General features: G+C 42.9%; 1 protein-coding gene across 1 annotated transcript in view; it reads left to right on the top strand.

Annotated features, from left to right (window-relative positions):
* Positions 1 to 21174, top strand: part of LOC117487846 (nuclear factor 1 B-type-like) — a 57121-nt gene extending 35947 nt beyond the window's left edge. Inside the window, 10 exon segments of the mRNA XM_034136568.1 lie at positions 1096 to 1164; positions 4533 to 4653; positions 5760 to 5881; positions 9005 to 9139; positions 9458 to 9474; positions 9476 to 9643; positions 11752 to 11887; positions 12618 to 12700; positions 17562 to 17650; positions 21024 to 21174. Coding sequence (XP_033992459.1) covers positions 1096 to 1164; positions 4533 to 4653; positions 5760 to 5881; positions 9005 to 9139; positions 9458 to 9474; positions 9476 to 9643; positions 11752 to 11887; positions 12618 to 12700; positions 17562 to 17650; positions 21024 to 21156 — 1073 coding nt within the window. The 3' untranslated portion in view covers positions 21157 to 21174.
* The last annotated feature ends 3405 nt before the right edge of the window (positions 21175 to 24579 follow it).

Below are 24579 nucleotides of genomic sequence, written 5' to 3'. Positions count from 1 at the left end.
AGGTTCTGCCGATACAGGTGCCAAGGAAAACATGTTAGCGAGCCAATGACTCAGGGCTTGGAGGCCCCTCAGCAGCGGCACAGCTCTGGAGGCATGTGGCTTTGTAGGTGCCAATGGAGCCGCCCGCCTATCTCTCTGGCACGGCCACACCGACTTTGGCACCGTATCAAAGCAGAGCCGGAGTCATTCGGGTGTCAATAACTTGTCTGACTGTTTGACTTGACTTGCAGCCTCTGATGAGTGTCACTGGTCATACAAGAGATGCTTCAAGGAAATATACATTATCATTCTTTGGGCTGTGTGAGGAAAGAAAATCTTTAATTTGTTTCCAAAGCGCCTTCCAAAGCTTACATTGGATTACATTACTGAGTAAATAAGCTTGAATGTAAACACTGCAGCAAACGGCTCTTTAAGGTGGATATTTGTTGACGGGATAGTGTATCTAAGTCCACTGACAGTTATTAAGTTTTGCTTGTGTATTTGATTAAATACACGGCGCCTGCCTCCCTCACTGGTTTCTTCTCAGCAGCAGTGTCAACACCTCCCCCCCCCCCCTCACACACACCTGTCCTGTCACTCTGGACTGTCCTGCTGCACACCACACTGTCACTGTAAACACTTTAACTGAAAAACAGGCACAGTAACTACATTTTTTGTAGTATGACTGAGTCCCTGTGTGTCATGATCTATAACTGTGTGTTTGTCTGTGACGAATTGATGACTTCATATACCTCTTGCTTTAAAATGTTAAATATATTTATATAAATATAGGATTTTGTTTATTGGTTTCAGCCTCAATGTTGTCCGTTTCCAGTTTTGACTACTTAAGGTTACGCTTAAGGGAGTAAAAATAAGATGTTTTTTAAGCTTCATCCAGAAAGATGCATTATGGTTGTGAAAAGTGTGGTTAAATAACTATTTTGTTTACTTTCAGTGTTTCAAAGAAAGAGAGTTTATAGATATATTGATCACCGTGTTGAGTTCACATTCAAAGAAATATGTGGCATGGAGGATAAATCATCAACTCTTAATTTTGTGTATATTTGAGTATAATAATAATAATAATGATTGCATGAATTGTGTTTGTTTCTACAGTCTACTTGGAGGACAGCTTCATCAAATCAGGAGTCTTCAGTGTTGCAGAGCTGGTGCGAGTGTCCAGAAGTAAGTACACAGTATATTATTTGTTGTTTATAAGTGTTTACCCTGCGCACACAGGTGTTTTCAGGTATTCTGTTCCTTGCCACTGATTCCCCCTCGGCTCACATTGAAGCTGGGCGGCGCTACGAGCGAATCGCGCGAGGAGAACAAAGTCTATGCACTGACAAGAATGCAGAGGGTGTTAGTTTCCCTGCCCTAACAGGTGCAAGCCAGATCATATGAGTCAGGGAGATGTCAATCAAACGCAGTCTGTACACGCCCACAGGGGTCTAATCAGGTCACAGAGAAATGTTTAATCTTTTCTTTTCTTTTAATTAAATCCAGACTGTAAGTGTTTTTATTTGTACAGAATACGTAGCGAACAGCTTTTCTACAAACCTGTGTATATTTACCGAACTGCTGTACTGTAACACTGCACTGGTAGATCCAGTTTGTCCAGTCTGTTGACTGCGCAGCCGTCTGTGTGAGCCTATGTGCATCTGTACAGACACGTCCACAGCCGTTGACGGTTGTTCTCGCAGCAGTTCTCTCCTCTCCAAGGGCCCCCGAGGTGGTGTTTTTTTTCCTGTGCTTCAGCTCAGGAACATGCCTGTGGTACACAAAGTCTCCAGTCACCCCCAATAACCTGTGTTTAAGAGAAGCATACCTGTCTGTGTGTTAAAGTCTATTCCAGTCCCATAGTGCGAGTCCTGTTTAGTGCAGAAACTCTGAAGTGCAGCTCAACTAAATGCCAGTCTACACCACCGACTATTACATTAGATTTACCCGACCCAAGTTAGGTTCGTGCCAATCTTATGGTGCTTTTTTAAATTTAGTTATTTTTAAAGGTAATATTCTGTAGTGTCCAGACTTTGGTATGTGCTGTGCTGCCATTAACAGCATTATAACCAATGAAGTTGTTGACAGGATAAGATTCAAACTAACAAAATATTACAATTAGAGGGTCATAAAAAGAAAAAATCATATGCATAATGCTTTGTTCTAAAATCAATATCCTGCTGTTCTGCTGGTTTCAATAATGACTGAATGACTGGCTTATTCATATTTGTTTCGCTGTTTGCTATTTCTACACAATCTCTATTTAATATTTATGACAATGGCAATTCTTACTATTTTGAACACCAAATTATTAGTCGAAAAAAGACATTAGCTGATGAAAATACTTGATAGTTTTGGCCCTAAAGTGATGTCCAAAATCGTCCAAATCCTCAACTCTCCTGTGCTCAATTACCCTCAAACATCCAAAAATAAAGACTAAATATTCCCTGTGCCCGGGTTTTTTTTACATGGGAAACCCTCATTGTAGTCAATTGGCGTTTCACGTGTTTATGGCTGCAGAACAGCACTCGGTATCTAAAGATGACCTTGTTTTGTGTCTACCTGCCGTATCAAAGTGTCTCCGCCTCTGCAGCTAGACCAGGTCGTCCTACCGCTCTCATACATCATGCTCTGAAAGGCGGAACCTGCTCCTTTTCCATGCTCAGAGACTGAATACCCTTTAAAGCCCGTGTTTTTGTTTAGTGTTTAATTCGCCCCCTGACCAGATGGCCGCCGCGCTGCCGTGCCTGCTCTCATGTGACCGAGCCCCTGTTTTTCACTGAAGCCGACTGAAGTGGAGCTGGAATTTTAAAAAGGTCGACGGACACAGAGGAATTGTCACTCACTCAGCCGGTCACTCCCTGGGAAGATATCTAAGCAGCCGCTCGTCCGTCAGCGCGCTCCTCTCCGGACTCTCCGAGACGTTCTTTGAAGTCCATCAAAGGCGCTCCGCGGTTCAAGGCTGCCTCGCGATCCAGCATTTCGGCGAGGACACTCATTAATGCAACAGGAGCCTCCACTGCGAGACATTTAGTCAGTGTGGACAAGCGCAGGCAAATGAATCTGTTGATGTGAATGTGTGGAGACAGTAGTGATGAAGCATTGTGTGGCAGATTATTTGCACCATCATTTGCTGCTAGAAAGTCATAGCAGGGCAGCCAAGTGGCAAAAGCCGAGCCAAGAAGTGAGAAGGCTGCACACACAAGAGATGTTTGGGGGTATCCTCTCCTCGAGTAAAAAAAAAAAACAATGGTGGTGTGTTCAGCGCTGGCCGGATGCATTCTTCCACAGACAGCTCAGTGTGGTGGCAGCGGGCGGGGGCCTCTGCCAGGGCCGCAGTGGGCTGCCAGGGCGGAGGCTGGCGGAGGGATCGTGCCAGTGGTGAACCTCAGACCACAACAGACGGCGCCACACACTCCATCCTCTCATCGACTCCAAACCAAGCGAGCGCTGGAGCTGCAGGCCACACAGACACACAGGGAGAGGGGATGGTGCTGAACTCCTTTTGTTCTGTAAACACGGGCCCGGCCTCCCTTGAAACAATATCCCTCACCTTGACCGCAGTGAGAAAAACAACACTTTCACCGCTGTAAATCACTCTGCGGGGGGAAAACCTCTGAGTTTTTTTAGATCAGAGAGAATGCAAGAGAAGGAGCTGTTGATGATTTGGTTTTCACACCAAGCTCATGCAACCTTTGATTTAAACCGCATCTAATGATCATTTCATTATTTTCTAGATTAATCGGTTAGTTGTTTGATCTTTCGAATGTCAGAAAATGATGGCGGCGAAAAATGTCAATCAGTGTTTCCCAAAAGCCAAGATGCAGCCTTAAATGTCTTGTTTTGTTCACAAACATATTCAGTTTACTGTCACAGAGGTGTAAAGAAAGTGAACGATAATTTATCTGTCAAACAGGCGATTAATCTAATAGCTTATCTAATCAATGAATCTTCCCATATGTACTGTTGATGCATCACACATTACTATAATTAGGAACAAATGGCCTGTTCCATAAATAAGATTTTACTCTTTTTTATTTTTCCATATATCACGTGTTTATGTTTGATTTGATTTTAAATAGCCCAATTCTACGAAATGTATAAGCATATTTGTACTTAACACAATATTAAAAATCGTGCTTTTGCATGAGTCTTTGTGGAGACACTCAGATCTGTCAACCAAACCATTGATCGGTCTGAAAACTCTTACAAGGGATGGTTGAATAAGATGCTATCAAGCCAAGGACAGCTGCAGTGACAGAAAACTTTGGATAGAAGATGTCCCTCCTGCTCGGGGGACGCGGTGACTTGTGAATCAGAGAGCTCAGCAGAAACGCTCGTGATGGTCAGACAGTTAAATGTGAAATCGGGAGAGCTTAATTTGATACATAGCCTCTAAACACAGAGCGTCAATAACAGTCAGTCAAGCCGTTGTGCAATTAATTGTGCAATTAATTGTGCGTCTCTAGATGCAAAGTAAAGACAACAGTGCTGACACAGAAGTCCTTCTCCGCAGTGATTACATACTAACTGTCCCTCTTTGTCCTCTGCAGTGCCCATCATCCACGGTGCTGCGGTGAACTTCTCCATGACCGACATGCCCAGCCAGCCCTACTACCACGACCTGAACTCCAGCGCGGGGCTGCACCGCTCCCTGTCCTCCCCGCCCGGCAGGTCAGTCACAGCAGCAAAGCTTTTGAAAAGTTAGGAGGAAAAACTCCCATAATAACTCATAGCAGTGGCAGTGTTTATTACAGCTATATTGGGAAACGACCAGTTTCCAATTTATTTCCCTTATCCTTTTATTCTGTCTTATTCATTATAAACAAGCAATAAATAATTCTATTAGGCAGCTTTGGCTCAGGGGTAACATGATTGTCCTCTTATCTGATGGTCGGTGGTTCGATTCCCAGTCCCTGCAGTCAAATGCCAGAAAAATGTTAAAGTTATCTTCAAATGTCTCCTTATAGTGTGCTACCCTGAACAGATGGTACCTTTTTAATATTGTAGCCTCGGACTATTAATGAATGTGTGTGATTGGGTTAATGCTGATTTGTATATGTAAAAGTGCTTTAATGTCACAAAGACTGGTGGTGCTTTTATAAATGCATTGGACACACTAAACATATAAACTCATCAGTCAGTGACAGCGTTGTTGCAAATCACAATTACTGAAGTATTTCATCATTTTCCAGAACAAATATAAGAAAAACGTTCAAACTATGACAAAGCTAACATTTAGTCCACCCAAAGCTCGTCATTACTGATAATCCATCCTAAAGCTGGGCTGAAAATCCCCCAATCTGGTCACATTTATTTTTAGCGTGTGTTGTCAACAAATCAGGGACCACCTGTAAAAACCTGAACACATCTTGGGCTTCACAGTTTCAGTTATTTTCAGAAATCCTTTATTCCTTTACATAATTACAACAGCTGAAAAATAGTGCAGATTAAGTTAAGAGAATAGACTTACATAATTAAAAAAACAACAAAGTAGGCAGACATTATTAATAATAAAAAACACAATAAGCAACAAAGAAATAGCACATAATTACACCATGATAAAAAAACTAAGTAGCAGTATATTTATACTGTACAAAGTTTTATATTTACACACATAGATGAGTATGCCCTTAGGTACACACACAAAGACAGTAAGCAGCACTTTTCATCAGTCATGGTTCGTTTCTGTTATAATGTATGATTTATGTTAGACGCCATCTTGCAATCTTGAAACAATGAAGTCAATGCTGAAATATCAACTCCTCCTTGTCCCACAGCAAAAGGCCCAAAACGGTGAACATGGATGAGAACATGGACACGAGCCCGACGGGACCCGACTTCTACTCATCACCCAGCTCTCCAGCCAGCAGTCGGGCCAACTGGCACGACAGAGACGGAGGTGAACCTTTTTTTTTTTTAAGGAAGGTTTGACAGGCTGCATCACATTCAACACAAACATTCAGAGCCCTTTTGCAAAGCAGCATGTTGACAGATATTAATGAGGGATAGGAACGCATTATCTGCTTCACCATCAACACATGCAAATAGATTTGATCAAAGAGAACACCTCACGCTGTCTTTTAACGGCAGCTGAACTGTCTTTAGCTCTCGGCCTTGTCATGAGCTACTGTACATCAATGCCGCCACCCCTTCCTCTGCGGATGAACTGCATCTGGTTTCTCTGCACATGAACCTGCTCAACTCTCTTAAAATACATACCATGACAGAGATAGCCCCAGGCTTCAGCACTCGTATAAATGTTTAAACCCATTTTAACCGCTGTCTGCATGTAAATCTGTATTCTCTCGCACCTGTCGCTCACACAAAGGAAACATTGGATCCCACAACACACGGTCCGTCCCGAGAACACACTGTTCCAGCTGAAATACAACACGTGTCTGAAGAGTAACCCCTGGTTATTTTAAAACTGATTAACTTTACAGAAACAGTTTTACTTTCATACAGTGGCGGAATACAGAGGAATCATGAAGTATAAGTACTCAAGTACATATTGCCATTTCACTTTTTTCTCCACTTATTTGACAGCTTTAGTTACTTTTAACTTTCAGATTTATAGCTAATAAAGTATATTAATAAACATTAACATGTAATAATAGGTTAAAATACCAACCTGCTGTATATCATGTTATTAAAATGAGCTTGAACTCTCCCAGCTGTTACAGACAATGCATTAATAATCATAACCCAGTCATTTAATATACATCATTCTCAAATGGACTACCAAGCACAAAAAGTACTTTTTGTACTTTAACTATATTTTGCGGCCATTACTTTTGTACTTTAATATTGCTATTGTTGCCTAAGTAAAAACAGATTTCTTTACACAAATCCCTTGAACACCATGTGCTTTTTTAGAGAAATCCCTATTTATAACCCCGATGCAGAGCTCTTCAGGGCGAACGTGTCAGGTGACGTCTCATCAGGAAGTCATGATACACATCTTGGCTGAACTTGAGAGAAATTCCCCATCAGGGAAGTTTTGACGCCAACTGTGAGGACTAGTAAGAAGGGAATACGAAATAAAGCTCATCTAATGAGCTCACACACAGGGCTTACTAGATTTGAGAAAAGGTAGAGATGCAGAGAAAACAAGCCGTCCTGCATGTGAGAGAGAGACCCTCGCGGGACGGCTCGCATGTCTCATTACGTCGTCTCCTGGTGCAGAGCAGAGCCCGTCACCCTTTTAATTAAGGCCTCACTGTCCCGTGTTTCCGGATCATTCCCACTCTCTGCTGACTTCTCTCCACACTCTGCTAACCACACTCAATTTCACCGATGTAAGAATTAGACCAAGGGAAATAAAAATATTCTACCACATTTATCTTACAATCCTTTTAAATTGTAATGTATAAGGCTGAGAGGAAAACACCAGCTGATTCACATATCGCTGCGTTGGAACCACAGCCCATTGTGGGAACATGAAAATGCAGCACAAGGCCTGTGTGTATCGCTCTGTGTAAACTTAGACGCTCTGGGGCGAGGAGAAAGGGAAAGCAGTGGGTAGGAAACTCTCCAAAGACAGCCATTATTCTGTCAAGAGAGAATAAATGAGAAGTGGGGCGATATTAAACCCATATGAGGCCTCCTCCAAGCGCCAAGTGGTCACTTCTCTCTCATGGTGATCGTTCGGGAGGAAGGAGTAGTTTCTCTCGTGGATTTCTCGGTACACATTTAAAATGAAATGAATCATTGAAAGTTTAAACACTTTTTATTTAAAGTGTTTAATTTCTGGTTATTAATCGACCGGTTTAATTTCCTGAGGCAGAGCAGTCCTTGAAGGATTTAATTAGCACAACAGAGAGGAAATAGCTGAACACCTCCACCGCAGAAAATAGTTCCTTTTTATACACGGGTACATTAAGCAGTGATATCAATCTTCTGGAGGTATTTCTCCCTCTGACACAAAAATGAAAGCTCTTAAGCTTGTATCCTCTTCCAACCTCAGAGTGGGAAATCCCCCAGAATTCCTGCCACCTTTCTCTGGAGATGAGAGACTCTTCCTGTCACTCGGGTGGTTCCTTCCCTGTTTTCGGGAGGAGAGAGCGGTTAACAATGCCTCAGAAATAGGGTTTATTTAACTTCTTTCGGGGAGGAAAAAGATGGATGATTTGAAAGTCATACACCCCAGGAATCTGTGACAGAGCAGAAAAGCTCTTGATGAATGTTCCTAAAAGAAGCAGCGTCTATTTGTTATCACGTTCTCCTCAGACGCCGTGTCTCACCACGGAAAATTGAAAACCGCACATCTGTGACAGCAGCATATTGCTCATGGAAGTGAGGAGCAGCAGTAACTAGCAACATTTAAAGAGTTTTCGTGCATTCTTTTAGTCTGTAGAGCTAAACAAATATTACATATCTTGTATTTGGGATTGTTCACGGGGAATCACAGTAGCTTGTCAGAAACCGTGTAAGGCCGAGGCGAGCAGATGTTTCAGTGTAATGTTCTGTACAGGATTGCGTTAGGGTCTTGAAATGTACTAAATCCTATTTGAGCGACTGGCTGCTTTACTGAGCATCAGATCTCTGGATTTAATTGTCTGCTTAGACGTGACAAAAGCCCAGTTTCCACAGGACTCATATTTCTTGGGGATGTCCAGTGATTTGTAAGGATTTCCGAGATAATGACAGATTCTGACTGTTTGTGGAGTTTGTCATTTTCAAAATATACCATTGGTTACACTTATTCCTTGTCATTTCTGCTTGCTATTAACCTAAATTCACTTTTTGACACGTAACTCCTTTCACTCAGTTTTAGTGGAGGGACATTTTGATGAATTCCCAGCAACACACAAAATATGTTTCTCTTAGTGCACCAGTGAAGTCATTCTATTTATTTTTTAATGTGAGACACAACACAGAAGTTCCTCTCATCTTGTCCTTTGCGAATTGCTCCAGAAAGGATCAAACACCTTGAATTTGAATAATAAATAAGCCAGATTTTGCGACCTTGAGCGTGCATTCATGTGTTTTTGCCCGTCCTCGTGTGTGTGTTTCCCACCAGCAGACATGTCCTCTCCCACCATGAAGAAGCCAGAGAAGCCGCTGTTCAGCCCCACCTCCCCGCAGGACTCCTCGCCACGACTCAGCACTTTCCCTCAGCCTCATCACCCCGGCCTCACAGGTGTAGGACACAGTGGTGAGTTCCTGCTGACTCCTGAAAACCTGAAACGTTGACATTAATTCAATATATTGTGTCAACACATTTCACACAACTGTATTAGGTTGGTTGAAAGCAATAATATGAAGTTGAACCTACTATTTAGTATGAATCTTACTGTTTTCATCTAACCTAATACAGTTATGTGAAATCTGTTGACATAATATATTTAATTAAATTCAGTTTTCAGTGATTTCTTTCCTCCAGCGCTGTGGATATAATCTATGTTCATTGACCCTCTCAGATCAATGCTTTGTCTTAGCTCCATCTCACACACTGGATCTCCCTCTCTTGCAGTTATATCGACGAGGAGCCCCCCCCCCACACTCGCCCCTGCAGTTCTCGGCCTCGGCGATCCTGCCCCCGGCGCCATCGCCCTACTTCTCGCACACCACCATCCGCTACCCGCCCCACCTCAACCCCTCCGATCCCCTGAAGAGCTACGTGCCGTCATACGACCCGTCCAGCCCGCAGAGCAACCAGGTCAGCCCTTTTTTCTTTTTATTCCTTGTTGTTGTTGTTGTGAGTGTGAAGCCAGTGTGTAGTCCAGAAGTCTTTGGCAAGCGTTTCCTGGCCTCGAGTCGTCCTTTGTTATCTCGTTGGGCTCGGTTCCCATCTGAACTGAGAGAAATTACAGCATGCATGTGTCATTATTTCATTACTGCCTCATTGCACTGTTTGCAAGTACAGACACATCATCCTGTTTTCTGAAACATGCTCCTGGTCATTCATTATGTCATTAAAATGAGGTGTTTAAAAAAAAAAAAACAGCTTTGTCTCGGGGCAGAAAACCTAAAAGATAATAATTATAAACCCCAAATGAGACATTTTAATCCCTTAAGCTGACCACAATTTGATCATATTTGTCCATTTATTGAGCACTTGGCTGCATGTGGGGAAATAATATTGGTCAGTAACCTATAATTACAATAGCCATCATAACTAATTCGAATAATTAAATCATAGTTAAATTAAACCACTTTCCATTTTGCAGGCAACCCCAAAGTGACCTTTGCGGAGCACTTCATGTGACAGAGAAGCATTTATATATATTCTGCTTGATATAACGCTCAGGAAAAAGGTTACAGTACACTTGATGTCTCCATAAAAAAAAGTCAACCAAACTATTGCATTCTCACGTGACATACAAAAGTGTATCTGGACATTATAGTAAATCAAATAGCTTAGGGCCCTTTATGAATTCTCTCACAAACACTGGTGGCAGTGTGGAGAGAGAGAGAGCAGGCGTCTCTGTAGATGAGAGAGCCGTGTGATATTTATGTGAGTTTTATATCCCCGCTGTTCTCACTGTAAACAAAGGCCTCGTAGACGGCTCCATCTCCAGAGCAGGGAGCGGGTTACAGGGCTGGGGGGGGGGGGGGGGGGGGAAGCAGAGGGGGTGGGGGCTGTTACTCGAGAGAAAAACCGCGGGGAATGATAAAGGTTGTAAATATTTGCCGTTGCCGGGGCCCGGCTCTTGTGCAGAATTAACTGGCCCTCTGCTGGGGTGCTGGAGGGGAGGGGAGGGGAGGGGAGTGGGGGGGGGGGATAGTGAGGTTGGTTTCAGTAGGGAAGACCAGTTGGGGTAGGAGGGAGGGAGGGAGGGGGGGAGGCTCAGCAAATAACACAGCGCTTATAATCCCATGGACGAGTGCCAGGATGTTTTTATGCTTGCTTTAACGCAGATTATATTACACTCTAATTAAACATTCTATTCACATCCAAGGGAACCCTGTGGACACAATTCTCCGGCAGAAAGGCCTGTTTGAGTTTTGAACCCGGGGCGGCCCTGAAATGAACGCCCCAGACAGTCTCCAGCCGCCTGAAAGAGTAGCTCCCACTAGCTTCCTTTCTTCCCTTTTCTCTCCATATATATACTTGCACATTCACGCCATTGTAGCTTTGAAGCGCGCGCTCTCTTTTCATGCCCGACTCCTCCTAAATTCCATTTATGAGCGCCATTAAAATCATTGTTTGAAATCATGTAGGAAATCCATCGTCAGTGACTGAGGATCTATTGTTGCTCACGCCCCCCGAAGTTTTAGTAATAACTGTGACAACGCAACGACTAGAAGTAAAACATATTTTCTTCAGACGGAGCGCTAAGTGTAAAAGCGGTGCACGCACCTTTTGTTGTTGATTTGAGAGCAGACACAGCAGTTAGGAGGAGTTAAACCCCCCCTCTATGAAAAAGGACAAGTTTGTTTAGTGCTAACCGTTTTGGAAAAGTGCAGTTTGTTGCATTCTTGTTTTGTTTAATTGAGATCTGCCCAACTGCACATTTACCAGCCAACACGAGCTTGTAAACATGAGTCACAGTCAGTTTGCCTGTCTTCACATGGGGTTTTAGTGGCGGAAAAAACTAATGCACTTTTTTTTAGTTTTTGCTTAAATGTATGTTTCCTGTTAAAACGATTTCAGTTTCTGGCTGATATTAATATTTGCCGATATAAAAAAGCAGATAACCTCCAGAGGTGGATCGAACCCTTCCACACATGTTTGGCATTAACCTCTCTTAAGTCTGAAAGAAAAAAATCTGGGTTTTTGCTGAAATGTGTTTTTGTTTTTTCTCCCCCCCCCCCCCCCTGCAGCCTAACAGCAGCGGTCAGGTGGGGAAAGTCCCGGGACACTTCACCCCGGTCCTGGCCCCCTCCCCGCACCACGGTGCAGTCAGACCCGTCTCCCTCTCCATGCCGGACACTAAGCCCATCACCACGTCAACAGAAGGTGACTACCGACAATACATGTGTGCACAGGGTTCATACAAGTCATGACAATTAGGAAAATGTTTAATTTTTATAATTTTTCTCATAGTTAGGAACATGCTTGAATTCCAATACAGCCCTTAAATATGCATAGTCTGCTGTTCCATCCACTAAATATAATGTTTTGAATGGAATCATCTTTTTGGGGTCCCAGAACAAAAAAACATTCAAATCAAGCAAGCAAAGTAAATATGAACAACTGGTCAAATAAACAAAGTAACAAATATATATTGATTGCGGTCAGTATAAAATCTATAAACTTCATTTTTTGCAATTAATAGTAACAATTTAAATGTTGTACCCTAAAAGTGCCAACATTATACAAAGGTAGGTGACTAGAGATCAACATTTTTGAAGTGGTGTTTAGTTGGTCTTTTATTATAGGTGATATTCTAAAGTGAAAACGTCCACAGTGTAAAATGCATCTGCAAAACATCTATGAAAACACATTTCAATAATAGCTAAATAATACTTGTGAGAGATCATCCCTCACTTGTTGACCGAATGTCTACATGTAAGTGACTAAAGGATGTCCCAAACTTAAACCCTGTGCACCCCCACCTGCACTGTGTACCCTTGTGTGTTTGTAGTGTTGACAGATGACTGGCGCTAAGTCGCTGTGGATGAATTCCTGAAACGCTAATTGTAATGCAAGCGTGTATTTGTGTTTTTTGTGATGGCATGTTACCCAGGCTACTCAGCCCCTGGCACCCCGACGGCTAACCGGTTCGTCGGCCTGAGCCCCAGAGACCCCGCCTTCCTCCACCAGCAACAGGTGAGAACCCTCCCCTCCCTCCAGCACTCACCTGCTTCTCTTATCCCCTCATTATCTGTCCCCATCTCCCCCCTCATCAGACGTGTTGCCCCCTGCAAAAGCCTGTCGCACTCTGAATGGGATTTTTTGGAAGCATTGGACTATCTCGTTAGATAGGCTGAGGTTAAGCAGAGAATTCAACACCAGGATAAAAACGTTTTTCAGAAAAGGATTCATAGCGTTAGGTCATCAAACAAAAGCATGTTGTATTGGCTTACACCTTCTATGACATGCTATAGAGCATTATACAAGTACCTAACATCTGCTTAAAACTCCATCATTTGAGATGAACGCACTCATAAATACCCATAATGTCTTATAACAATAATTATAATACATTCATATGAGGCATTTTATCTAGTAATTCATAACTGCTGCTCTCTAAATTGCTTTCTTTTGGCGATCCTATAGCTTTAAAACATTATACTCTTTTTATAATACAATTAAGATAATTGTATTGTATTTAGAAGTGCTTAAAACTGTAATTATACACTGCTGTAAACAGATTAAAACAAATTCATTGTATGTTTTTAATGCTTTAAAGACATGGGTGTCATAGAAAGTAAAAGTTAAATATATAATTGTATTGCTAGATATATCTCAGTATTAATAACATTTTCTAATGCAGTTTTATTTCGAAGAAGCCTTAAACGACCCACAATTCAATAACCTAAGTGTATCTGTTAGCTGAATAGGAGTAGTTCATATCGCAATTTGTATTGAAAAATGCACTCTGTAAGCAGTTCACATCATGTCAGAGATCCACACATCTAAAAACAACAACACTTTCTCGTGAATGTTTATTACAAAGTGTGTGTTAGAGTTCAAATCCTGCATTGAAGGATGAAAAAAAGGAATCTATTTCCTTCATTTTTTTTTTAAAGAAAGTCAGGAAATCGACAGTCATTGTGCAGCTGCAGATGGATGGGACATGTGGGTGTCTTTGGGAGAGTAATGTGCTCAGCTCTATTTCCTTCACACTTAAGAAACACACACACACACACACACACACACACACACACACACACACACACACACACACACACACACACACACACACACACACACACACACACACACACACACACACACACACACACACACACACACACACACACACACACATACCACATGTAATCAGCACAGTCATCTACGGTACACAGCTGAATATTTAGTGTTGGCGTCTCGTGGTTGCCCCAGCAGTGGCCTTAGGGCAGATGTGGTCACCCCGTGAGAGTGTGTGTGTGTGTGTGTCTGCGAGGGTTAGGAGTGTTGCGGTGTTGTCGGACGGGAGAGAGTGCTCCCCCCCCCCCCCCCGTCTTATTGAAAGCGCTGGTCTCAGGCCAAGGCTTTTCCAACCACAACTAATTGAATGCATCTGCACGCGGCTACATAATGATCTCTGGGTTTCTCCTCAGCTCGCCTTTTTCTTCTTCATGTTTAGTCAAAATGACAAAGCTGGCCTCTGTTTCCTCACCCCTCTCTGTCTTTATGTTTCTCTTTCTGCCTTCCTGCTCGCCGTTTTTTCTCAAAATCAGAGAAGGCCTCAAAAAAAATATCGGTGGATGGTTGTCAGCAGTCATGGGACGCTTTTATTTCGCTAGGGAAGAGGGGGAAGAGTTACACTGATGTTGTGCAGTTTGTCTTGTACAGTAGACCTTCTACTTCTTTGGAGTGAGGCACAAAACAGAAGCAGTGTGAGCCAAGATCAGAGGGCTAGCAGACACAGATAGAAGTACCCTTCTGCACAAGTACAGGATGATAATCTAATAACAAATATTTGTAATTTGCGTCAGGACACAACGTACGCAAAGATATCTTTGGACATTGGGAAAGACGGTGGCTCAAAATGAGAGTAATGACATGCTATATCCAGATGAATAAATGATCCGGTCGGCTTAAGGGACTCTAAACAGTCCTCTCATTGATTCATCATGCTCCTTCTTGTCACAGTTGTTGTTGTTTTCTGTGGTGTGATTTAACGGCCTGAGATCTGGCCCTGCAGAGCGGAGCGGACCGAGCCAAGTCCCTCAGGACCAAACAGCCTCAGCACCAGCACTCTGTCACCGGCTCGCCTGCTGACGGGAGTTTACTGTGTGGGATCTGTGAGGCTTACCCACACTTTGGGTTGTTTAGCCGCAGCCGCTGGTTGCTAGGAAAGGAAAAGGCGTTGAACACATACTGTACGGAGGGTTGAAGTTTCATTCCGTCTGTGTGAACGACAGCTGCCATGACTTGCAAATGCATCTGACTCGGATCTTTTTTTGGAACACACATTGTTTTAATAAAATAACAAACAATTAATATCCCCATGATCCTGGCTCAAACTGCTACTAAATATCAGCAATGAGTAGTCGGTATCCATAGGTAGACACTCTTTATTATTTTGGTAATCTTTTAAAAATATAGCAACAAAAATGCCTTTCATATATATACTTCCCTGATTTATAAAAAAGTGTTTATTTTCAGATTTTAACTGACAAAACAAGACATTTATAGTCATTAATTATGAGAAACTCCTATCGATTTCTAGATTTCTAGACATTTTATAGACCAAACTATTCATCTAGACAATAATAAGCAGATAAATCAATAATAACAAATGATTGTTTGTTGCCGTCTTAATGAATTACACTCATATTATTTAATTACTATAAATTAATCTTAATAAGCATTTAATACTTTGTTGTATAGTTTAAAACCCTTTTCAGCGCAGTGCCTATTTTAAAATGTGACACCACTAAAACAGAAGTCCCTGGAAACACACTCTGTCACACACACACACACACACACACACAGTAGGCTTCAAGAATAAAACAAAACAACACCACCACACGCTCCCACACCTGCTCCATGGTTCCCAGGCAGTGAGTGTGTGAAACCCTCCATTCATCCCTCGCCTTGGTTAACCCCTCGAGGGAATGCCAGCGTGGAGCATTCCGCAGGGAAAGATCCGTGATCAGATGTCATTTGGTATTATCTAAGGAAGGATCCTAATCCACAATCTGCCCGCATCTGTTTGCTAACGTTCCCCGGCTCCGTCCCCCCCGCTCCCCTCGCTGGCCGTGCCACTGTGATGTGCCGGTGCCAGCGGACAGATGGCGAGCCCCTGGAGGAGCGGTGGCACCGAGCGTCTGGCCCCGCCGCACATTCTCTCCCAGCTTTTGTCAGGCTGCGGAGCGCGGGGGTTTAGTCTCCAACGCTCCCTGAATACAGAGACAACACACAACAACATGCATTGTTTCCCATTCGGTTTAATTAAACGGCTATTGAACCTGTCAAGGGGTTAATGGGAGTATTTTGATAACTGTTAGAGGCATTTTTCATCAACATTTTTTGTAAAATTCATTTTTTAGCCTCAAATGTGGATACCTCCTGCTTTTTCCTGATTATATCACATTGAAGGGAATATCGTTGAGTTTTAGACAAAAAAACAACACATACAGACATCACCTTGGATTTTGAATAACTGGAAGGGACATTTTTTACTATTTTCTGACATTTTATAGATGGATTTAATGTAGAAAATAATCAGCAGATTATCTATAAAGAAAAAAAACGTTATTTGCAGCCAAAGTTATAAAATTCTTGAGATGCTTTCAAGATTCACCCCTGAAATTGCCCGTTTCTTGCTACTACTTTAAATTAGTACAAGAACAAAATCAGGGCCAATAACAAAAACTTGGACTCATATTGAATCATGTTATAGACCCATCAATCAATGCAGATGTATCTTTCATTCTAAAGTGTTAGATCTAGCCCGAATTACTACATCCTTGAAAGGCTTTTCAGCCCTAAAATCATCCGTTTCTTGCCACTACTTTGCATGATTTCCATAAGAAATCAAGGCACATAACAAAAACACATCAGTGTATTTAAGTACGGTGTAAGTAGGAGGCCATCATCTTCTCCTGATGTTCATCCAGGTGCTTCTTGACCGCTGCAAATGGCTCTGAATATTCAGCGTCTGCGTCTCTCTGATTAAATCTCTCTTAAGAGCCTCTGCAGAACGTCTGCCACTGCTCGCAGAGTGCTAACAGTGCAGTTTTACCCACGATGCATTACTAAATGAATGTGTTGACCACAGGGCAAGGTTAGCCGGGTATTGGCAGAGATAGCTCTCAGCTGGATTGCCGACACGTGCGCTCGCATAATGCATGCAAAGGAGACACAGTTTGTGTGTGGCTTTTTTGTTGCAGTAATTTGTAATCTGTATGTAAGGGTTGGCATGTCTTAAAAGTGGGGCTGAGGGTGGTAGTGTGAGCGTGCATGTGTGTGTGTGTGAAGAACGTGTGTGCGAGTGTGCTGTTTAACTCCATTGTAATGTTGACCCCTAATCAATAAAAACAATTTAGCTAATGAAAAAAAAACAGTCTGCATGCTCGAGGGCATGCGCACTCCTTCCTGAATCTGACAGTGCACTTACAGTGGAGCAGTGATTATCCACAGCCCGCATGCATCCTGTGGCATGGCTTCATTGGCTAAAGAAAACACCCCCCCCCCCCCCCCCCACCACCACCCACAGATGAAATCCCCACACACTTGTCACTAACTAACTTTTATTTCCAGGTTAGCTGTCACCACTAACTGTGATTGCATGCTTTTTTCGTTATGTCTGTTTTATCCCTAGCCTTTTTGATTTGACTGTCATTTTACCCAGCACATGTTCCATTGTCAGTAACAGCTAGGACTCATTTTCGGAGTCGTTCTGTATTTCCGCTGCTCCTAGGCTCTTCTGCATGCATCTGTGTTAAGTTGTAGTGTAATCTGAAGTGGAAGTTGTCTTGGCCAAGTGAACTGACTGCTAGGTTTCAATTGACAGCTGAGGAAGTGTGACTGGAGCGTGACTCAAAACGGCAGGCATTATGGCCCCAGTGCCACTGACGACACTTTGGGGATTACTTGGCAAAGGTAACCTTTTCATTCTTTCATGCAGTCTCTCTGTCTCTCTTGCACCACACACACACACACACACACACACACACACACACACACACACACACACACACACACACACACACACACACACACACACACACACACACACACACACACACACACACACACACACACACACACACACACACACACACACTGCAATGAATAATGCAATATAATTCATTTGATTTATACAATGTCACATATGAATTCACATATAAATCAACATTTTCTGATTTGTGGCTGTATAATTTTAAGAAGGCATCAGATTTTGGTGTGACACGGACAATGTTTTTAGGATTGTTTTGTGACAGTTTTCCCCAAAATAGATCTTTTGTATTTATGTTTTGAAATGTTTTTGTGTGAATTTGTCAAACTTTATTCATTCCAAATTGTATCCGGGGGTTAGATTCTCTATTGGACACCCAACGAAAACAAAATGTTCTCATTTCATAACACACACTTTTGATGAAACTAATGAGAACAAATGAAGTCCAACCAGGTAGAATAAAAAGAAGTCATTCCAGGTCAGCTTTCAGCCACGTGAGGATGTTTTACTTTCCACATTTAACAAGCTTTGCTTTGTTTGACTTTATGCTGAAGTCATGCTTTGCTCTCGTTAACCTAAAGCTACAGAAAGTCTCCTCTAACCCCCCTCCCCCTTCATCTCCCCCCCCCATGCCTCCACACTGTATCTCTCCCTCTCTGGAGGAATAAACCTGAGCCATTTCACTGTGGCGGAGCGAGCGAGCTGAGCCTTTTCCTGTTACGTCTTTTCCCCTTTTCCATGCGAGCGTAGATGGTGTGTGTGTGTGTGTGTGTGTGTGTGTGTGTGTGTGTGTGTGTGTGTGTGTGTGTGTGTGTGTGTGTGTGTGTGTGTGTGTGTGTGTGTGTGTGTGTGTGTGTGTGTGTGTGTGTGTGTGTGTGTGTGTGTGTGTGTGTGTGTGTGTGTGTGTGTGTGTGTGTGTGTGTGTGTGTGTGTGTGTGTGTGTGTGTGTGTGTGTGTGTGTGTGTGTGTGTGTGTGTGTGTGTGTGTGTGTGTGTGTGCGGATAGTGTGTGCCCGCTGAAGTTACAAACTCTTTTACACAAACAGAGCCCCCTTCAACAGGCCTCCTAATAGGCCGGTGAGGTAGCAGAGAAAATGTCCCCTGCAGCAGGACTCACAGCAGCTAACTCCTCCTCTTCTCCCCGTGTGAGAGTACAGTAATGAGCAGAAAGATCCCAACTGAATTTAGATAATTCTGTTACAAAGATGCCCCGGTAATTCTATTCCAGTTGTTTTCCCTCTTATTAATGTAAAACCATTCCAACATATAGATGGAATCAGTGGGATTTCTCTTTTATCTCGGCTGCCCTTTAAACGAAGCCTCTTCAGTTCTATCCCCCCAAATTAAAACACTGCCAGACCCGCATGTTGCCATTGTGCAGGAAATGGGTCAGCAATCCATTAAGATGCCATTAGATAATCTAATTTAGGGAGCTAATCCTTAAACGAAGCACGCTGTATGCCCGGGCTGTGCTTGCAGGGAGTAGAATTAGTGAGGTTTGGGAGCTTGGACAGGGCACAGGGAGGCCATCTTGAAGGTTACCTAAGGAAATGCAGCGATGGCGGTCAGAGTGCAGAAAGGCAAAGTTGTACAGACACAAAATATGTAGAAATAGTTGTATTTTAAGCTAATGTGGCTATTTTATTTGAATAGAGAAAGGGAAATGCTTGACACATTGGAACAATACCCCAAATTATTTTCATTTGGCACTAAAAGACTGCATTTTAAATGTATTTGATTGCATCATACCAAGTGAAGATGTTTGTATTCAAAGTTAAGTAAAATCCTAAGTTAAGTCTCAATCAGTAGCGAAAGGAGGACTCCAGCCGCCCACTCTTTGATTTAGCCCGATAGTAGAGAGGAAATCTTTACATTAAAGTCCTGCCCAGTGCAGCTTCAGGTTATGGGATGCAGATTCAGACTGACAGCCATCGGTTTTAACAAGATTACAACCGATCTGCCGGTTTAGTGCGCACAAAGGCCCGTGAGTCTGCTTTTGTAGCTGTGTGGTCCCCCTTTAATCTAAGCCATTACCTGAGAGGAGTCTCGTAAGGACAGGGAATCAGGGAGAGATGGGAGGAGGGAGAGAGGGAGGGAGAAAGAAAGGGAACGGGGAGAAGAGAAAGCTGCAGCACTCTGTGCGCTCTTTGTTCAGCAAGGTAGGAAAAACGTAATCCTCCCTTTCCTGTCCGATGATTTTTGGCAGGGTGAAAGAGAGAAGGAGGCGGGGGGGGGGGAGGAGAGAGAGGATAGCATGAGGACGGGCTGGGTAGGAGGAGGGAAAAAAGACTTTAGAGAGGATTAGCCTTGAGGTTGTTTTTAACTCTTTGCACACTTTGAGATGTTTGCTTTTATTTTGAATACATCTTCTCTTCTCTGTGTTCTCTCAAGCTCTATACAAGAGTCTGAAGGCACAGAGGTGAATTACATTTGCACTTTTCAAGTAGAAGAGCAGTGACTAGTGAATTGACACCTCTTCTACTTCTGCAAACACATTTCTTCTTTATCTGTTCCTTGTCAAACAACTCCTCTCCTTGTTATCATCTCCCCAAACATGACCTCCTGTCTACTTTTTCAACATCTTCCATCATCCTCCCTTCCCAGCTCTTCTTCATGTGTCTCTATCCGTCCACGCTTCATCAGACAAAAGTTAGTACACGGTGAACCGGGTAGAAAGTGTTCGACGCAGGTATTCTCCGAGTTAGCGGTGATGATGTGAGAGGGTGTTAGATGAGTGCACACAGGGGGCCTGTAGGGGAGAAGGGGGTGGTGGTAGTGGGGGGGGGGGGGGCTAATTATCTGACATCTACGTAGCACAGCACCCCACGGGAACAACATGCTGTTTGTTCCCCGCTCGCGTTTTCAGTTAGCACCGTTGCTCCCCAGGAACAATCACTGTGTTGTTTTGCCATTAGCGTGAGATGAATAGGGATGGGACAGCTTTATGTAGGACCCCCCCCCCCCTTCTCACACTTTTTTTACCCTCAACCCCCCCTCCTCCTCCACCATCACACACTCCCCCCCCCTCATTCTATACCGCCATCAATGCAGAGAGGAGAGCCTGCGTCATGGCTCTGGGACTCAAGTGGAATCACCTCAGTTTAGATTAATGAGCTACGGCGGCCATTTCTCTTGTTGTCCGAACGAAACAAAAAGCAGACCTTGAACCCTGATGGCTGCTGGTCGTCAGCAAAGCAGTGTTCAGGATAACTGAAATAAAGAATCTGATTTTGCTGCAGAAACAAGCTAACGGCATGTGACTAATCTCTCCTTCTCTCTGTGTGTCTTCTCTCCACAGTCCTGGTACCTGGGCGAGCTTAGTTCCATTCCAAGTATCGAACGGGACTCCGATTCTGCCAACAAATGTCCACCAGAACTACAGCATAAACATCATTGGTGAGCCGCTGGTCCCCGCTGAGACAGGGAACTGAACACAGAGCCCCCCCCCCCCCCCCCCCCCCCCCCCCCCCCCTCCAGGGTGGATGCATGGCCGGGGGTGCTGGTGGTGCACAGCCAGCCCTACAGGTGTCCGCAGCCATGGATGAAACCAGCAAAGCAGCACGAAGCTGCACAATCGTCCCCTAACTCCCCATCTCTCCCCCTTCCTTGCCCCCCTCCCACTCCCCCTTTTGAAGGACACTGGCCGTGAAGTGAAGGTTTTTTTTCGGAGGAAAGAAAAAAAGCTTCAGGTCTGCCGTGTCCCCGCCCCCCCCCCATTTTCCACCTCCACCCACCAGTCAGTCGTTGTGTTGGAAGAACTTCTCAATCCATTCAAATACTGTGATGTATAGATGCCTTAATGTTTTATTGCATGACACTCTAGTCTCTTAGCGGCAATTCCTACTATTTTTCCGTGCTGTGGGAGGAAGTAAAATCTTGATTTACACACACACATACATGAAGAGGTCTGCGCAGCGACAACCTCTGCCTGGTGGATGGCTCTGAGACTCTAAGCTCTCCGATCAGACCTCTTGAAAAGAGGCCCCCCCCCCCCCGCGTCAAACGATTCACTGTGTACACCATAGGAACAAAAAATTGTGAATTCAGAGTTTCTTCTTGCGTTTGATTTCAGTTTACTGTGATACGACTCTCTGTTCAGAAAAATGTGTTGACTTTGTTTATTCTTTACTGCTACTTACTTTAAGAATTAACGTGAATACTTACAGTAAGAGTTGAGAACTCTTGATGCGGTTTTAAAAAAACACTAAATGTTTGGCTTGAGATTGGACCCCTCATTAAAAGAATTTGCAACTCCTTTACAAAAGGATCTAAAAAGACGGAGAATATGAAAATCGCGATAGAGGCAAGTGCAATGGAATTTTTTGAAGGGAAGCTATCAGTCTGTTAGCCCTAAGACTCTAAAGGAAAGGGGATAAATATTAAATGGTTTTATGGGTAAAATGTTTAAGAAAACATTTGAATTTGATTTCACTCACATATCCGTCTTCTCACATGAGAAAAACATCGAGCGTGGAAGGCAGTTGAAGGCAAGCACTGAGCTGCCGGTGCAGCGCTGAGCAAAACCAGCTCTTCTTTTGAGCCCTTCCCATCAATAGGGGAAGTATTTTATATTTATTTTGGGGAAAAAATAAGCGAACATAAGTAATGAGACACACAAAGTGTGTAAAAATTGCATTTCATTGTTTTTTAAAAATGTTCACGATAAGATCAAGAGCGTATGCATTTGGCCATCAGCTTCTAAAGCTTATGTTTACAAAAAAATATATGGAATGCAAACTGTTAATCCATGGAAATGTACAATTCATGCAAATGTACAGCAGGCTTATGTGTAAAGCTACAGTTTGTGCAAGGTGAACTCTAAAGCGGAAGAGGTTTAAAACTGCAAGATGAATCCAGGTGGTGGCAAATCCCTGAAATCTAGAATTGTGCACGGCATGTTCACAGCCATTGCCTCTCCAGTCCAGACATATTTATACAAGGAAAATCTCTCCAGTACTCTTAATTTGCACGATGACATATAGTCCACATTACGTGCCTTGCCTTTGAATATAGAGACATCACTACACTTGTTTTTGCTGCATTTATCATTATAGAAAAAATTAACATTTTTATGATAAGAATTGTTTTGTACTCTGAATGAAATTGTTGATTTTTAACTTCATGTACTACTCTATTTCACAGTTACATTGCATATCAAGGCTGTGTATAGTTGCCGTTTTAAAGTTTGTAATCAACCAGCATTTTTTTTTTTCTCTCAGTATTTTTGGTGGTTTTTCTAATAACCTGTCATTTTTTTGTTTTCCTTATTTTTCAATGCTCATTGTGTTCATCTTCCAATTACTATTGTGGAGGGTGGAATTCAGAATTATGAAAATTATGCAATACCAAGTTTTGCCTATGTAGGTAGTGCTTATAGATGCGTCAATTATTAGAGGCTAGTTTGGAGATAGACAATATTGTAATGCATTTATTTTGTTGATATCGTTGTTTGTCGTTGTTGTTGTTGATGATGTTGTTGTTGTTGTGGGTGTTTTTCCTTTTTTATTGACCAAAGTGGGGACTGCTTTCTATGCAGTGTATGACAAGGTCTTTATCTTTGTTTTTCTTTTTTTTAGCATTTAGGCCTACCGAATGACGGTGTGTTCCAGTGTATTTTGAATTCGCGAGTTTTAGAGGGAGGGGCGGTATTTTTCTAGAAGTACTTTTTAAAAAAAAGTGCACCCTTGGTCTTTAAACGGCTGCAAAGTCACTGATTGGTCTACTGTGACTCTTACTTTTAACTTTCCACCTGGGGTGCTAGCATGTGACCTTGAAGGAGCTCATTTTTCACAGGAGAGACGGCTTGACTTGAGTATGACAATCATTTTAAGAAATCATTTTGCGTCGAATCCCATTCTCTCACAGATCCCTTAAAGCTGCAACTGAGGACGGATACCGTTGCACGCTTGTATCGAGTACTACGCCGTACTATTCTAGACGTCACCTGAATGCAATTCCCAAGTAGATGCCTTAAACACATCAGTGAAGTGGCCTGTGACCTGCGCAACAATCACACACCGACTATTGCTAGTGAGACCTGTCCAAATCAGTTCCAGACGGGCTCGAGCAAGCCTTTAGAAAGTATTTTATAAGTAGTAGATTTGTATAAATGTATATACGATATGCACATATGTGAATTCCTGAGATACTTCCCCAGCAGAGAGCCCAGTAGAAGTAAATATTGGAAGCACAGAAGCGTGGTGCTTTCTGATTTCGTGTCCTGTGGCCCCGTAGAAGCTTAAATAGAATCCACTAGAAGAAAAGAATAGCACTTATCTAGCACATAGGCAATCTTTTTCTCCCCCGTACAGTGTTTTGAAACCTAGTCTTAAACTAAACTCTCAGGCGTAATACAGGGCATTATTTATATCAATCATTATCATAAAAAAAAAACTCTTCTCACAGAGAGAGCAGCGTTTCCGATGCTGCTATGACACCTTTTGCACTCTTTCCTAACAATCGTGAAAGAAACGTTCCCCTCAGACAGACCGGGGCTCTCCGGCAGTCGTAAGCAGAGGGCTAAGAAGCAGAAATCGTTTTTAAAAAATAATCCTCAAGTCAAGCTCAATCTCTCCGTCTTCACCCATATTTCTTATGCAGAAAATGTTTAAAAAGTCACCCCGTTCTATGTGCACTGTTCTGTCTTTTTTCGTTGTTTTATTCTTTTTATTTGAGAAGAAAAACTATAAGTGCTTTGCAGCCTTTGGCCATTGGAGACCCCACTGACGTGCATTGTCCCCAGTTGTGTTTATGAGTGAGTGTGTGTGTGTGTGTGTGTTTGCCTGTGAGTGTGCGTGATAAAATGTGTCAGGGTCACTGTGCTGTTGGTGTTTATTTGAATAGGAGACTGTACA

The sequence above is a fragment of the Trematomus bernacchii genome, unplaced genomic scaffold (assembly GCF_902827165.1).
Source record: "Trematomus bernacchii unplaced genomic scaffold, fTreBer1.1, whole genome shotgun sequence".
Lineage (NCBI taxonomy): Eukaryota > Metazoa > Chordata > Actinopteri > Perciformes > Nototheniidae > Trematomus > Trematomus bernacchii.
The sequence above is the reverse complement of the archived record's forward strand: the minus strand, read 5'-3'. Positions and strand labels throughout refer to the sequence as shown.